At 42.2% G+C, this 15,997-nt stretch overlaps 1 protein-coding gene across 1 annotated transcript in view; it reads left to right on the top strand.

Annotated features, from left to right (window-relative positions):
• Position 1: 1 nt before the first annotated feature.
• Positions 2-15,997, top strand: part of LAMC2 (laminin, gamma 2) — a gene marked incomplete at its 5' end in the record, with an annotated part of 67,640 nt that continues 51,644 nt past the window's right edge. Inside the window, one exon of the mRNA XM_010853129.1 lies at positions 2-38. Within this exon, the coding sequence (XP_010851431.1) occupies positions 2-38 (37 nt within the window). The remainder of the gene's footprint in view (positions 39-15,997) is intronic.

Here is a 15,997-nt window from a genome sequence, read left to right as displayed (position 1 = left end):
CCTCCTGCCTGCAGCCCGGGCCAACTCCAGGACGCCAGGTGAGTCCCTTCCCGGAGGGAACAGCGCAGCCCTGGGCCGGGAACTGGCCTTGCCCTGCAGACCGTGATGGCTGCACGCACTTTGCAAGAAGGCGCCCCACTTTGCAAGAACCTCTTTAGAGCTCCCCCCTGCTCCACCCTGTGGGGCTCCTCCAGAGGGTGGTTCACAATAGTATTATATACTATTTACCAATACTATGTAAAGCTGTCTGATTTTAAAATGTGGAGCCAATGGATTGTGCCAAACCAGGGTTTTCTTCCCTTTAAAAAGTGCCTTCTTGAGTGTTTATTTATTTTTTGATCAAGGGGCTCTGGTTTAATCAGTAACATGTGGGTATATAAATTCTTTTCCCACAGTGTGTTTTTATTGATGGAATTTTGGTGGGAATGTTTTCTGTGACCTTGAACCCCATGAAGGTTGAAAAGGCACCTCTTTAATCATCCCTCTGGAATTCCCGTTTCTTTGGGATGGAAAATGAGCCTTAAGAGTCTTAACAATGCTTTTCCTTTTGCATAGTGTTACTTTTTATAGTATTTTCACATAATATTTATTCAACAGGCATTTATTGGGCACCTATGTCATAGACCATTTGATCTTATCTAGGGCACCCAGTGGCTGTCACGCTGTGAGAAGTTCAACTCCTATAAACAAAACTTCCTGGGCACCTAGCAACGGTATACTGTATGCATGCATCAGCCATGACAACATAACGGGTGTTTTTCTTAACTTTTACTTAGTAGTCACTGAATTTTGCCAATGATATTTGCCCAATTACCTCAAATTTTGGGGTTTATTTTTGCTTCTTGTATCTGATGGCACTTGGATAATTATCTCAATATATCCAATATCCGTTTTCACACATGTGAACATGTGTGGATATGAGACCAAGTTCATGGGTACATGGAATTATCTTAGATACTCCATTTATTACTTTGCAGTCTGGGTGATGGCAGCCTGAATGGTATTTGAATGGCACAAATGTTTTAGCGTGTATTTGAATGCATTTGATTCAGTCTTTTTTGTCTAAGATAATCTTGAAATTAACTTCCAGGTCATCATCCTTGGCTACCATTTAAAAATCACTTATGAAAATGATCATGTAGGTTAGATTCCCTCAGAATAAATAGCGTTCACCTAGTGAGAAATATCCTAAAAGTAAGAATAGTCTTTGAGTATCAGAATTCAGAGAGACTGATTATGGATCGACTCTTAGAACCCCTTGACTTAATAAATGAAAATATGGGAATGGATTTGTGCAAAGCTACAGAAGCAGCTACTGGCAGAGACACATCTGAAACTTGATCCATGGGTACTTAGACTGGAGCTTCAGGGACCTTATTATAAAAGTAATAAGGGAACAGGTACATATGTTTTACATAATGAGTAATTGTTGAAGCAGTTTCCCTTTGGGCTATAGTTGACTGTGTGTGTGTGTGTGTGTGTGTTGCTGCTGCTGCTGCTGCTAAGTCGCTTCAGTCCTGTCCGACTCTGTGCGACCCCATAGACCTGCAGCCCACCAGGTTCCCCCGTCCCTGGGATTCTCCAGGCAAGAACACTGGAGTGGGTTGCCATTTCCTTCTCCAATGCATGAAAGTGAAAAGTGAAAGTGAAGTCACTCAAGTCATGTCCGACTCTTCTCGACCCCATAGCCTGCAGCCTACCAGGCTCCTCCGTCTATGGGATTTTCATGTGTGTGTTGTGTTAGCATTAGATAAAAGAAACAAATATGTAGGGAAATATCAATTGTTTTGTGCTCCTCCTGTAGCTCAGTGGTAAAGAATCCGCCTGCAATTCAGGAGCCATAAGTTCTATCCCTGGTCTGGGAAGATCGCCTGGAGAAGGAAATGGCAACTCACTCCAGTATTCTTGCCTGGGACATCCCATGGACAGAGGAGCCTGGCAGGCTACAGTTCACAGGGTCTCAAAAGAGTTGGACACGACTTAGTGGCTAACCAACCACAACATCAATTGTTTAATAAAATTAGAGTCAGGAGTAAAGAGTTTATACTGTAACTCCTCAAGGATGGAGAAACTCAGAGTGTCCAGTAAGTCAGAAGGACTTAAGGAATTGTTCAGTCAGAAGCAGTGTTTAGGCTCATTTCCAGACTTTCCCCTTTTTCAAAGATAGGCCATTTAAAAATATTAGGCTGCCTCCTCAAAGGGCTTCATTTGGGGTTCAGTGAGAGTGTGAAAAGTTTGTGTTAGGCTAGAGCACCCATGCTTTTCCATTTATGGGATGCTGGGATCTTGTGAGAGTTGGACTGAAAGTATGGTGCTTGCCATCTCCCAAAGTGACCTGCATCTGTGTACCTCTGAGAGCCTAAAGCAAGGACATTGCTTCCTGGGTGCTACCTTGCAGGTGAAATTATAGTGTTAGATATAATCAGAGCTGGTCTCAGCTAAAGCACATGTTTTAGAGTGAGCCTGACCTGGCTTTACATTTTTGACTGCTTTGTTTTCTAGTTCCTTATTAGTAACCATTCAGGCACCTCAGCCGCCCGGAGTCTGCTCTTTGCTGTAAATGGAGGCAATAGTGCTGTGTAACCTGGCAGGGCTGTTGAAAGGAAGAGATGTTATTGTGAAGAACCTTAAAATGCCTAGAACTACATTTCTTTAAGATGCCTGATGCCAACAGTGCAAGTGTAGTGAACTTGGATGCTTAGAGATCATTAAGAAAGGTAAAGATTCCCCCCAGGAGCTCACAGTTGGCGTGAACGTGGCTGTAGCTCCAATGGTCTGCAGCATACTTCCCTTGAGGAGGTGCGACTGGAGAAGGGAGGTTGGAATGCCACTAGAAATGTAGCCAAGAATCTGGTGGTGAAGAGCCTTCCATGCCAGGATCAGGATATGCAGTTAGGTTAGTGCCCTGTGGCAAAGAAGGGTTGCAGAAGTTTTTTTTTTTTTTTCCAGAGAAGGAAGGATTTATAATTTGCAGCAAGTAAGGAACACTTGATTTTCCAAAGCGCTGTCTCCAGGTTGCAGGTGGTTTCTAAGAAGAGTGGACATGGGAAAGGTCACTCATTTAAGGGCTTAAAGGATGGAAGTGAGCTAGGAGAGGCAAATAAATGGCCATTGAAATAATCCAAATGAGACTTGATGAGGGTTTTCATCATGGTCATGGAACAGTAAAGAGGAAACAGATCACAGAGACATTTAGAAGGTGAAATTGGAAGAATTTGGTGATCCAGTGAGTATGTGCGTTGGGGATAATAGTAAGGGGAAACTGTGAGAAATAAGAAAGAGTCCAAGATGGGTCCAAGGCTTCAGCTTCATGTAATTGGTTAGGCAGTGATGCCATTAAAGGAAATGAGGACTTCAACAAAAGGGTCAGATTTGAGAGCAAGGTCGGCAGTAGAAGAGAAGGAGGTGAGCGTCCATGGCGATATGTTGAGTTTGAGTTGCAAGTGGACATGTCCAGTGAACAGCTGGAACTATAATTTTGAAATTTAGAGGAAATTAAAACAATATAAAGTTGGGTGTCCAACAAAGCCTTAAAAATAGATGAGACTACCTGGGTTCAGTTCAGTTACTCAGTCGTGTCAGACTCTTTGTGACCCCGTGAACCGCAGCACGCCAGGCCTCCCTGTCCATCACCAACTCCCAGAGCTTGCTCAAACTCATGTCCATCCAGTCAGTGATGCCATTCAACCGCCTCATCCTCTGTCGTCCCCTTCTCCTCCTGCCTCCAATCTTTCCCAGCATCAGGGTCTTTTCAAATGAGTCAGTTCTTCGCATCAGGTGGCCAAAGTATTAGAGTTTCAGCTTCAACATCAGTCCTTCCAATGAGCGCTCAGGACTGATCTCCTTTATGATGGACTGGTTGGATCTTCTTGCAGTCCAAGGGACTCTCAAGAGTCTTCTCCAACACCACAGTTCAAAAGCATCAATTCTTTGGTGCTCAGCTTTCTTTATAGTTCAACTCTCACATCCATACATGACCACGGATAAAGACTACCTGGGAGAAAGAGGTAAAAGAAACCTCAGTACTTAACAAGGAGATGGAAGAATAGTGAAGGAACAGGAGGAAGGGGCATCAAGGCTAGGGAGAATCAAGAAAGAGGAGGTTTTGTTAGAGCAAGGAAGAGTTTCAACAATATCAGAGTCATACACAAATGAAGCTATCTATGAAACAGAGACAGAATCAGGGACATAGAGAATAGACTGGTGAAAGGGGGAAGGTGGTGGGAGAGGGTTGGATCGGGAGTTCGGGGTTAACAGATGCACACTATTATGTATAGAATACATAAACAATTAGGCCCTACTGTACAGCATAAGGAACTATATTCAATATCCTGTGATAAACCATAATGGAAAAGAAGATGAAAAAGAATATACATATATATATATATTTGTTTAACAGAGTCATTTCGTTGTACAGCAGTAATTAACACAACATTGTAATTCAACTATACTTCAATTAAAAAATGTTAAGAGTCAAAAATTTCTACTTTAGGAGTCATAATTTCTACTCAGAGGTAGAAATATGAACACACAAAGGGTGAAGGCTAAGATGACACTAGAGGATTCAGCCACTAGGTCAATTTTGAACCACTTGTTCTAGAATGCTGAACTCAGCATCCAAGATTATTCAGATCACTAATTTAATTTCTCCCATAGCCTGATGCTGGAAAAGAGGTACTTAGGATTGTGTTGTGATTGGTGGAAAGGACCCCTGGAGAGATTTATACTCTCATAGATTCTGTTATTTAACTTGTGGAGTGGTGGGCTTCCCAGGTGGCTCAGTGGTAAAGATTCCACCTGCCTATGCAGGCGATGCAGAAGATGTGGGTTTGATCCCTGGGTTGGAAAGATCCCCTGGAGAAGGAAATGGTAACCTACTCCAGCATTCTTGCTTGGAAAATCCTGTGGACAGAGGAGCCTGGCAGGCTATAGTCCATAGGGTTGCAAAGAGCTGGACACAACTGAGTGACTGAGCACACACACAACTTGTTGGAACGGTATAGCATCCTGCACAGAGGTACAGGCTCTGCAGTAAGACTGTGTTTATCTGTGTGTGTGTGCTCAGTCATATCCAACTCTTTGTGACACCTTGGACTATAGCCCACCAGACTCCTCTGTCCATGGAATTTTTCAAGCAAGAATACTGGAGTGGGTTGCCATTTCTTCCTTCAGGGGATCTTTCTGACCCAGGGATCGAACCCGTATCTCTTGCAAATCCTGCTTTGGCAGGCGGATTCTTTACCACTGCATCACCTGGAAAGCGTCACAGAGTGAGGTTCAAATCCTAGCGGCATCATTTACCACTTAAGGGAGTGACACAAGCTGCCCCCCATGTTACTGGGTTTCCTCATCTCTAAGGTGAAGATAATGAATTGCTGTGATTACTGCATGTACAGCATTTTGCACAATGCCTAGTAAACACTCATAGTGTTCAGTATTACTGTTATACAACTAATTGCTCTGCCAGTACCAAATGTCAGTATAATGCCTTCTGAGTTTTAAGTGGTAAAGTTTTGGAAGAGGCTCCTTTCATTAGTCCAGGATAGGTGATGAGGAGTCCCCTGGCTCAGGCTGAAATGAACTCTAAATTTTACCCAATGAAACGAACAGAATTACTCACAAGGAACCCAAAGCAGATTGGAGTTTCAGGATTCAGTTTCATATCATTTCTTCTTACGTTTTGTCAACCATCATACTTCATCATATACAGATTCAGCATATGTTACTTTCTGGAACATGCCCATGTATAAGATGACCCCAACATTAGATGACCTGTCATTTCTCAAATTCCATTTTTAACATTCCTAAAGCCACTTGAATGCAGTTTTTCTCTATTTTGGATCAGGTGAATTGAGACATGGCTCTATTTGTCTTATCTTTTGCTGCTGTCACTGAAAAGTATGCCATTTTCAGAAGACATGAAAAAGGTGTAAAACCTATCCCGAAGCACTCATTGTGATCATCATAGCATAATCATCTCAAAAGGCTTACTTAGGATAACTTTCAGGCGCTCGCAATTGTGAGATGATGAACTATTAGGAGAATTGTGTTTGATAGCTTGGCCTCTGTCTTATTTAAAAATTATCTGAAACATTGGTTGAGGTCATTTCAGGTTAACATGTCTTCCCCAAATAATACTTTATTTTAAAAATAAAACAATTGAGAAAGTGCTGTATAACAGAGATTTTGAAAAGACTTAAATGTGGCCTTATATTCATCTTATATTCAAGTATGTATAATAAATTGGCATATAGAAATGCATTGGAGTGTATTCCTATGTAGGAATATTCCCATGTAGGTTTAAATTCTGAGTGTTCCGAACTGGGGGAGCCACTGGTTTAACTCCACTGACCCAAGAAGCTGAGGAAGAATGTTGATTTGTGATCAGTGTTTATGGGAAGGTCAGGAGCATGAAATCAAGATGCTGAGGCCATCCTGGGAACATTTTTTCCCATTTAAGTTCTTAGTGGCTGAACTATTTTGACTTTTTTTTTTCTCCTAGAGAAATTTGCCACTACAAGATTTAGCAATCTATTATAGACCAGTGTAGAAATAACACCATAGATTCTAGAATACTCTAGTCACAAATTAGACCAAATAGATTACTGAATCATACTGAGCTGTGTTCTAATATAATTCCCAGGTATATGATGTAATATTTGAGCCACACCCAAAGCCAGAAGCTGAGTCTTTTTTTGTGTCTGTGGGTGACTGTACGTCTGTATACGTGCCTCCCCAACAAACATGGGCTTCCTTATGTCATAAAAGAAGGAAAGAATGGCTCTTTTTCCAGCACTGATCAATGTGAGGACTTCTCTCTATCAGAAGCAGGTGGAAGTCAATTGGGCAAACACATATGTATCCTGGACTTCTTCAGTTTTGTTGACCTCTTTACAGAAACCTGACTGTTTCTTTTCCAGATTTTATTTTCTTTCATTGTGTGAATATGGATCTTCACATCCTAGAAAAAATAAAATTGCAGCTAGGTCATTTCCCATATTAACTTAAACATTGGAAAAATGATCATATCTTCAGCTGTACCTATATTGGGCATTTGTTATGAGAAGGTTTGCACGTTTCACCACTTTCTTCTTTTATTAACAGCATCATGGACCTAAGTGAGAATGACTCTTAAGGGTTCTCTACCGTAGCCTCTCCTTTAAAGTTAAGGAAAAGGACACTCAGGGAGACAAAGTGACTGTCCAGATCATCATCACTGGCTAGAGCAGAGCTGGACTCCAGGACATGTGACCCTCATTTATAGATTGGAAAATCACAGGAAAGTGATTGCCTTGACCAGAGCCGGGCAGTTAGTAACAGGACCGGATTTCAGTCCTAGTTTAATGTTCTTTAACAAGATACCTCCATGGCTTATTTCTCATTCTTTTTAAGAATTTTCTTTTAAATAAATTTTCAGAGTTGATGGACTCTTGATCTATTATAACAACATCCCTTACATTTCTAGCTGGGACATCAGTGTCCTGACCTTTCAGAGCTCTGTGGATGTGAGTCCTTAGAGTAGCCTTTCCTTTAAAAATGGCAGTGAACAACAGGGTAAAATCAAGCACAAACTCCAGTTTCTAGGAGAACTGACAAGAGAGCAAATTTCAGATTACCAAGTTTCCTCTTCTGTTTGTTTTTATCACATAGCTTGTAATTGACCAAGTGGCTCAAGAATCTTAACCACCAGACCGTCAGGGAAATCCTACCTCTCAATGTTTGGAATCTATTAAAGCATAGTTGTGTCCAGAGCCTATTTTTCTCTCCCTCAGTTCAGTTCAGTCACTCAGTCGTGTCCGACTCTTTGCAACCCCATGAATCGCAGTACGCCAGACCTCCCTGTCTATCACCAACTCCCGGAGTTCACTCAGACTTACGTCCATCGAGTCGGTGATGCCATCCAGCCATCTCATCCTCTGTCATCCCCTTCTCCTCCTGCCCCCAATCCCTCCCAACATCAGAGTCTTTTCCAATGAGTCAGCTCTTCGCATGAGGTGGCCAAAGTACTGGAGTTTCAGCTCTATCATCATTCCTTCCAAAGAACACCCAGGGCTGATCTCCTTTAGAATGGACTGGTTGGATCTCCTTGCAGTCCAAGGGACTCTCAGGAGTCTTCTCCAACACCACAATTCAAAAGCACCAATTCTTCAGCGCTCAGCTTTCTTCACAGTCCAACTCTCACATCCATACATGACCACTGGAAAAACCATAGCCTTTCTCTCCCTGGCTGGAGATTATTAGAATACGTTTTGAAGTTTTTCGGGATTCTGTCTGTTTCATGGCTAGAACATTGACCACTAAGCTTTATACATACTTATTGTTCTTTCAAGTCACTACTGATTTTGCTGTTGGTTAAAGGGGATTTCTAATGTTTAAAGATCATCTCTCATCTTGATAGGCCGGTTTACTCTGTGAGCCCAGTGGATCCAGCGGCACCCAAAGTAGTGGCTCTTGTCTATTCCGAGGGGTTGTACGTAGGATATGGTAGGAGGGGATCTTCACAGGCTGAGATCTTCAGGGACAGAGGCCAGGCCACAGCTGACCAGGCATGGCAAGTAACATTATTATTTATTTTTATGTATTTATCTATTTGGCTGCATTGCGTCTTAGTTGCAGCACGTGGGAACTTCAGTGTCATGTGGGAACTTTTTGTTGCGTTGTGCGGGCTTCTCTCTAGTTGTGGCATGAGGGCTCCAGAGCTTGTAGGACCTTCTACAGGGAAGGATCTTCCTTGAAGATTCCACTGGATCTTCCTTGTAGGAAGGTCTTAACCGCTGGACCGCCAAGGAAGTCCCCATTTCATCCTTTCAAGTGATCTTGAATTTTATGGTTTTACGTGTGGCTGCTTCTAGTTTTAGCTTCTTCAGGTGTATCACAATACGTTTTCTAATTAGAGTAAGAGACTGGAAAGGCACTTCCTTTGCTAAGAGCTGGGATGTAGGACACGTCAATCCTACCTTCTGCTGGAGGTTTCACGGTCCAAATTCTTCTTACAATAACTGTTACCTCTCTTTGTGGATACATCAAAATGATTGGGTTCCTAAAAGACCATTTAATTCACTGTCCTCACTTTAAGCACCACAATTTTAATTCACTATTTTCAAGTGGATTTTTTTTCAGCAATGAAGTTTGAAGGAAAGTGCTGTAAAATGCATTTCATACCTTTTCCGACATTGTAATGTACATGAATAAGATGGTCAGATAGCATCACTGACTCAATAGACATGAATTTGAGCAAGCTCTGAGAGATAGTGAAGGACAGGGAAGCCTGGAATGCGGTAGCCCATGGGGTTGCAGAGTCGGACATGACTTTAGTGACTGAACAGCAACAACAACAATGCACACAAGTTACCATGTTCTTCTGGCAAAACTAAGAATTCAAATGGTGCCTGCCTGGTAAGCATGCACATACCTAAATGTGTGTATCTTTGTGAAGGAATGTAGTGATAGCAAAAAAATCTGTGGCTAATCTCCTTGTACAAAAATATCTTGTTCATGAAAGCAACGAAAGGTTTAAAGAGGAAGAATCATTAGGTAACTTTTTTTAAGGAGCCAAAAAAACACAAATGTAAGCAAAGAAAAAGAAAAGCCACATTTAATGTATACTCCATAAAGCATTTCAGTGCAAATCAGAATTTCCTTTGAAATTTTTCTTTATTCAGAGTCCTCGTACATGATTTCTTTCCTTTTAGTCCTCATCGCTTCAGGGGTCAACTCTAGCTCTCGTGGACTCTCTAATATCCTTTAGTTCAGTCATTTCTTAAAGGGGCAGATGACACCTTTCGCTGGGCCGTGTAGCAAGTGCTGAAAGAACACTATGCTCTTTAAGTAATAGTCAGATGTGCTTTCTGTATTGGGATGCTTTTCTTTGATGATCTCATGAAAAATAGACATTCCTGCAGCAATTGGCTCAGATAGTAAAGAATCTGCCTGTGATGCAGAACACCTGGGTTCGATCCCTGGGTGTGGAAGATCTCCTGGAGAAGGGAATGGCTACCCAGTCCAGTATTATTGCCTGGAGAATTCCCTGGACAGAGGAGCCTGGTGGGCTACAGTCCATGGGGTCGCAAAGAGTTAGACATGACTGAGCGACTAACGCTCACTTTCGCAGGAATGTCTGTGGTCAGAAGGTTGTAGAGTAACAAGAGGGTGATGAACTTTCATACCGAATTCTCGCTGCAATCACTACTGATCACACCCTGTAGCTGACTCCTGTTATCTTGGAGTCAAGCCTTTAAAGATACCATGTGTAAGAGAAGGGAGCCTCTTCTGTATCCTTTGCATCCTAACTTTCTCTTCCTTCTCAGCTTTGCTAGTCAGGCAGAAATTGGCCTCCCCAACCTTCCTATTCACTGAGACCTCTTTCCCTGTCCCCATTGTCTGCTGGGATCCTGGTGGGGTGTTAGGGAAGACATCTCCCTGGTCTAGTCCTCCCTGGCTGAGTCATCCATATCCGCCTGTGCCACTTCTAAGTCTAGATTACAGTGTGCTATGAACTTGTGATGGAAGTAGGTGACTCCTTGTAAGCCCTAATTATTGAAAAAACGTGGTAAACAGTTTCATTGGCTTTCAGTGGCTAGACCACTTAGAACTGAAAAGGTTTGTCTGTACTCTATCATTCAAAATTTTCCATGGGATTAGAACGCTGGCTACTGTCGGTCCTCTCAGAGCACTTCACATCGCAGGCGTACGTGTACTGCTTGGGCATTTACATGTCCTGGAAAACAAATGATCGGGCAGGTTACAGCACCAGTGGTTCCAGCGGCGTTGGCATAAAAGGAAGCTGTGACAAAGGCGAGGCAGAGAACGGAATTCAGTTAAAAAGCTCTTACAGAGGGAAGTGCCTTTTCAGTTTTCTTATTCTAATTAGAAAACGTATTGCGACATACCTGAAGAAGCTAAAACTAGAAGCAGTCACACATAAAAACATAAAATTCAAGATCACTTTAAAGGATGAAATGGAGACTTCATGGTGGTCCAGAGGTTAAGAACTCACCTGCCAACGCAGGGGACGTGGGTTCCATCCCTGGTTGGGGAACTAAGATCCCACATGCCTCACGACACCTAAGCCCGTCATGTAGCAACTACTGATTCTGGAGCTCTCATTTCACGACTAGAGAGGACTCCGCACAGCGTCATAAAAGATCCCTCATGGCACAACGCAGATCACGTGTGCTGCAAATAAGGCTCAATGCAGCCAAATAAACAAATATTTAAAAATAAATAAATAAATTATGAAGTATTCAGATTTTGCTTTAAAGTATTTACCCAAGCTGAGAAACAAATGAAACCTTGGAAAGAAAAATCTCATGTAGAAGATTTTAAAACTGGAAAATATGAGCATTTTCATTATCATCTTTTTTAAAAATTGTAATAAAAATACTCATCATCTTGAGTATCACAGACATGGAGACTTTCAATTTTTGCAAATAGGATGATAGCTTCCAATGCCCTTGATACCAAACTGATAGATGTGTCAGGTTTTTCTTGCTTCAGACTTCATAAGTAATGTGCAATTGGAGTATTTGTAAAAATAATTTAAAAAATACTTTATTATAGATTGCTACTTAAAGGACATCCACTTTAATTGTTTTTGTTCTAAAAATAGGCATTTACCAGCTTTTTAAAGTGAGTATACAATTCTCACCTTTACTTTTATTCACCATTTTCTATCTATTTATTTATATTTGGACTTCTTGATGAAGAGCCTCATTACAGCTAACTTCCCAGAGGTGGTGATTGCTGTCTTTGAGCAGAAAAGAGCTGTCAGTACATGAGGCCAGTTCTTTGACTCAGAGGAAGGGGATGATATCTAAATAATAATAAATTAAGATTGAATTTTTAGCGTAATTTCTTTGAACAAACAAAAGGGAGGAGGGTGGTTGGGATTGATAACCCCAACTCATGTCTGCCCACTATGATGCTTTTCCTCTAAAGCAAGAATATTAAGAAGCAGAGGAAGTAAAAACATAAAGTGAAATATAAGTGAAATGAATGGGAGAGAGATGAAGTTAGGCTGGAAAAGTAGATAGGATTAGACAGTGGAAATCTTTGTAAGCAATGTTTAGGAGTTCTTGTCTTTATCTAAAAATTTTAAAAAAGGCATTATAGAGGAGAGATGTTGGTAAATATCTCACAGGGAGATATTGGTAAAATTTGTATTTGAAAAAGCTTTTCTGACTATACTGAGTGGAGGGAGACAAGAGAAGTTGCAGAGGATTCAGTTAGGAAGCTATGCCAACAAGAGACAACTGGGATTTGGTCTTGGGTGGCTGTCGTGGAGCTAGACTTGGATGGGCTTGAGCTGTTTAGAGGATTATATCAATACGATTGGCCATTGAATAGAATATAGGCAAATGAAGAAGATGGAGACCCTATAAGGATAGCTCTCAGCTTTGTGACTTGAAGGGATGACAAAAGTTTGGTGGTTTTTTTTTATAATTTTTTTTTTATTGTGATATAGTTGCTTCACAATGTTGTGTTGGTTTCTGCTGTACAAACAAATGAATCATCTATATGTATATACACATATATCCCCTCCTTCTTGGACCTTCCTCTCAGCCGCCCTCCCATCCCACCCCTCTAGGTCATCACAGAGCACTGAGCTGAGCTCCTTGAGCAGGTTCCCGTTAGCTGTCTGTTTTATACACGATAGTGCATATATGTCAATTCCACTCTCCCAACTCATCCCATCCTCCCGTCCCCTCCACCCAGTCCACATGTCCATTCCCTATGTCTACATCTCTATTCCTGCCCTGCAAAGAGGTACCGTTTTTCTAGATTGCACACATATGTGTGAATGTACGATATTTGCTTTTCTGACTTACTTCACTCTGTGTGACAGACTCTAGGTCCATATTTGTCTCTAAAAATGACCCGATATCATTCCTTTTTATGGCTGAGTAATATTCCCTAGCATATGTGTACCACATCTTCTTTATTCATCTGTCAATGGACATTTAGATTGCTTCCTTTGGAGAACAATATGGAAGTTCCTTAAAAAACTAAAAATAGAACTACCATGTGACCTAGCAGTCCCACTATTGGGCGTATACCCTAAGAAAGCCATAATTCAAAAAGACACATGCACCCCAAAGTTCATTGCAGTATTATTTATAAATTGAGTTTTTATATGCTTTGTGTGAAGAGCTTTTGAGACAACCAGTTGAACATGTAAAGTGCATGGCTGGACATGAGGATCTAAAACTGAGAAGGTATTCTGGGCCAGGGAAGTATCTTGGTATGTCCACACCTGTTGTGGTTATTGAAGTCCTTGGCTTGGATGAGAGAGTTCTAGAGTTCTATCATGAGAGGCATGGAGGCTCAGGCCTGAGACATGAGAAGCACCAACACTTAGAGTTGGGGCAAGGAGAGGATCCCACAAAGACTTGAATGGGTAAGGGAAGAGGTGAGAAGCCAAGAGGAACCTGGCAATATGGCATCATAGTATCCAAGGGAAGAGAGTTTCAACAAGGAAGCAGAAGAAAAGATTCGATGTCTCAGAAAGGGAATGAGAGACAGAAAATACAAGAAAGGAAACAAGGCACATACCTGTCTAATCCTCTAAATTAGGAAGAGAATTAAGCACCATCCTTAAGCGGTTTATATGTGGACTTATCCCCAGGAGATTCCAGGTCACTTATTCTAAACTTGCTGCTGTTTAAGTGATTCAGTATTAGTGCTCTTAGCAGCTGAAATGGCAACAAGAGCAGCAAGGCTCTACGTAACAGGAGCCAGCACACTCTGTCAGGTTCAAACATGACGCTCAGATTCCTAGCTCCTGAGATAGTCCTGCACAGGGGCCAAGTACACTGCCTGTCAAGACTGCCTGGTGGCGGCAAACTGATCTCATGGTCTCACACCTGCCTCACCCCTGCCCCTCCTTGCACGCAGTCCTAGGCGTGCTGCCCTTTGCAATGGCAGCTTCAGGCTCACACGCAGAGGTCGGGACATCCTGGTGCTGAAATGGTTCGTCCAATGAAAGCAGCAACCCGGAAGTCTCATACGCTCCTTCTAACAAAAGTATCACGTTCCTCTCGCAATTCATGCTGTTCTCATTTCCCCATAGTTTTTATTTTTTGGGGTACAAACATTAACTTTTTTTTTTTACACTGAATGCCTTATATGTAAACAATGAAAACTTTATGTATTAATGTTGAGAAAATTTCATATTGGGTCCCTAGAGTCCTGAGAAATTTCTCTATGTTCCGGTTCTTGTTTGGCTTTTCTTAGAATCAGATTGCCTTCCTTCTTTCCTTCCTTCTGTCTGTGCTTCCACCCATCCTTCCTTTCAGCCAGGCTTTCCTTTAACAGTCACAGTCGCAAGCCCTGTACTAGGTACGATGGGCTATGTCGACTGAAAAAAGTACACGCAACCTATAAGTTGAGAGTTATGTTTTATTTGGTGGAATCTTTTGGAACTTAAGCCCAGGAGGCAGCATCTCAAGTAACCCTAAGAGAACTGCTCCCAGGAGGTGGGGTAGGTGGGTGGGTTGGTGGCAGGAACAGGTATATAGAAATTTTGTAACAAAGGGCAGGTAGCCAGAATGTCAAAAGTTTTTTTTTTTTTTGTAAACTAAAGAAAACCAGATATCCCGTGTTAAGGAATTTAGCACTTTTCTATGTATGGAAAGATGCAAGAGTCAAGACTCACTGAAACCATTCCTTTGATGTGCACCTCATCTGTCTGGGGCCAGTATCCTGTGTTTTCACATCCTGAGCTCCCTTTCCTTAGGGCTCAGCGTAGGGAGTGACTGCAGTCTGATGGCTTCTAGATGGCTGGTGTTCTCCTTCCTGAGTTCCTTTACAGTTCACTGGCCCACATCGGAGGGCTGTAATCTCTGATGAATGACTGTGACTTGCTTGTTTACTGATATGGCAAGTAATATTCCTTTTCTCGGATACACAAGTGCGAAGTGTGATAGAGGAAGTTAGTCATGTACACAAATAGGGATGACTCAGGATAGAAAGTGATAAGTGCCATGAGAGAGATGGAGATGAAGACCTGTGGGCAATCAGAAAGAGAAGCTCTTAACCGGTTATCACTATGGACCAATGCCATCTAATTTTTTTGTTCCTAAGATTGCTCTTCTGCCGAGTGAGTTCAGAGAGGATGGGAGCAGGTAGTGCCCAGGCAAAGGAAACAGCAAGCCTAAAGGCCTAAATGGAAATAGCTTGTGCACCCCAGGATTAGTGCATGCCAGGGTCTATGTGTTGGAGTCCAATGAACGAGAGATAGAAAGAGGACCAAGGTCAAGATGGAGAGGTCAGCAGGGCCAGATCTAGAGGGTTTTGAAAGGAGTTTGGATTTAAAATTTTGTTGTTACTGTTAGAGCGCTAAAAAGCACAAGGGTCCAGCATGTGAAGGTGGAAATTAGATCAGCTTGGTGAAAAGCAGAGCCGGGCTTTTTATGTTTAGAACAATAGAAAGAGGACTTGCTTGTATACAAATGGTCACAGGAATGCCAAATTGTTGATCCGTTCTCGTAATTGCTTTCAACATTTCCTCTGGAGAATTTAAAATGAGGTCTTGATGAACTGCAGCCCCTGATGCAGATTATTCCAAGACCTTGCCCCAGTACAACCCTAGGAAATATTTTCAGTTTCCTTTCATTCTTTGAAGGATACAGCTTGGAAACAGCCTTTGGCCCCGAGCTTCCTGTCCCAACCGGTTGGAGTTGTGTGTTTGAGTGAGGGTGGGAGTGTTAGGTGGGCCCGAGGCGGTCTGCACACCTTGCTGCATTGTTTGCAGACTTTGCAGCTCCTGGACTGTGTTTCCTGGTGGGGAGCCTGGGGGGTGGTGGGTGGATCAGCCTGCCTCTGGCTGCCTGGCGGGCTTTTCTAAGAAGTACCTTGAGGGTCAGCGATGGTGTGCTATTACAGCTGTTATGATAATAAATGCTTAAGTGCCAAAGAAGCAGCATACGTTGCAGTCAGACACAATTACTACCCACGTTTTCCTAGACTGAGAGAAATACAAAAAAGTCTGAGTGGCATG

The sequence above is a fragment of the Bison bison genome, unplaced genomic scaffold (genome assembly GCF_000754665.1).
Source record: "Bison bison bison isolate TAMUID 2011002044 unplaced genomic scaffold, Bison_UMD1.0 scf7180017864322, whole genome shotgun sequence".
Lineage (NCBI taxonomy): Eukaryota > Metazoa > Chordata > Mammalia > Artiodactyla > Bovidae > Bison > Bison bison.
This window is presented reverse-complemented; position numbering and strand designations above follow the sequence as displayed.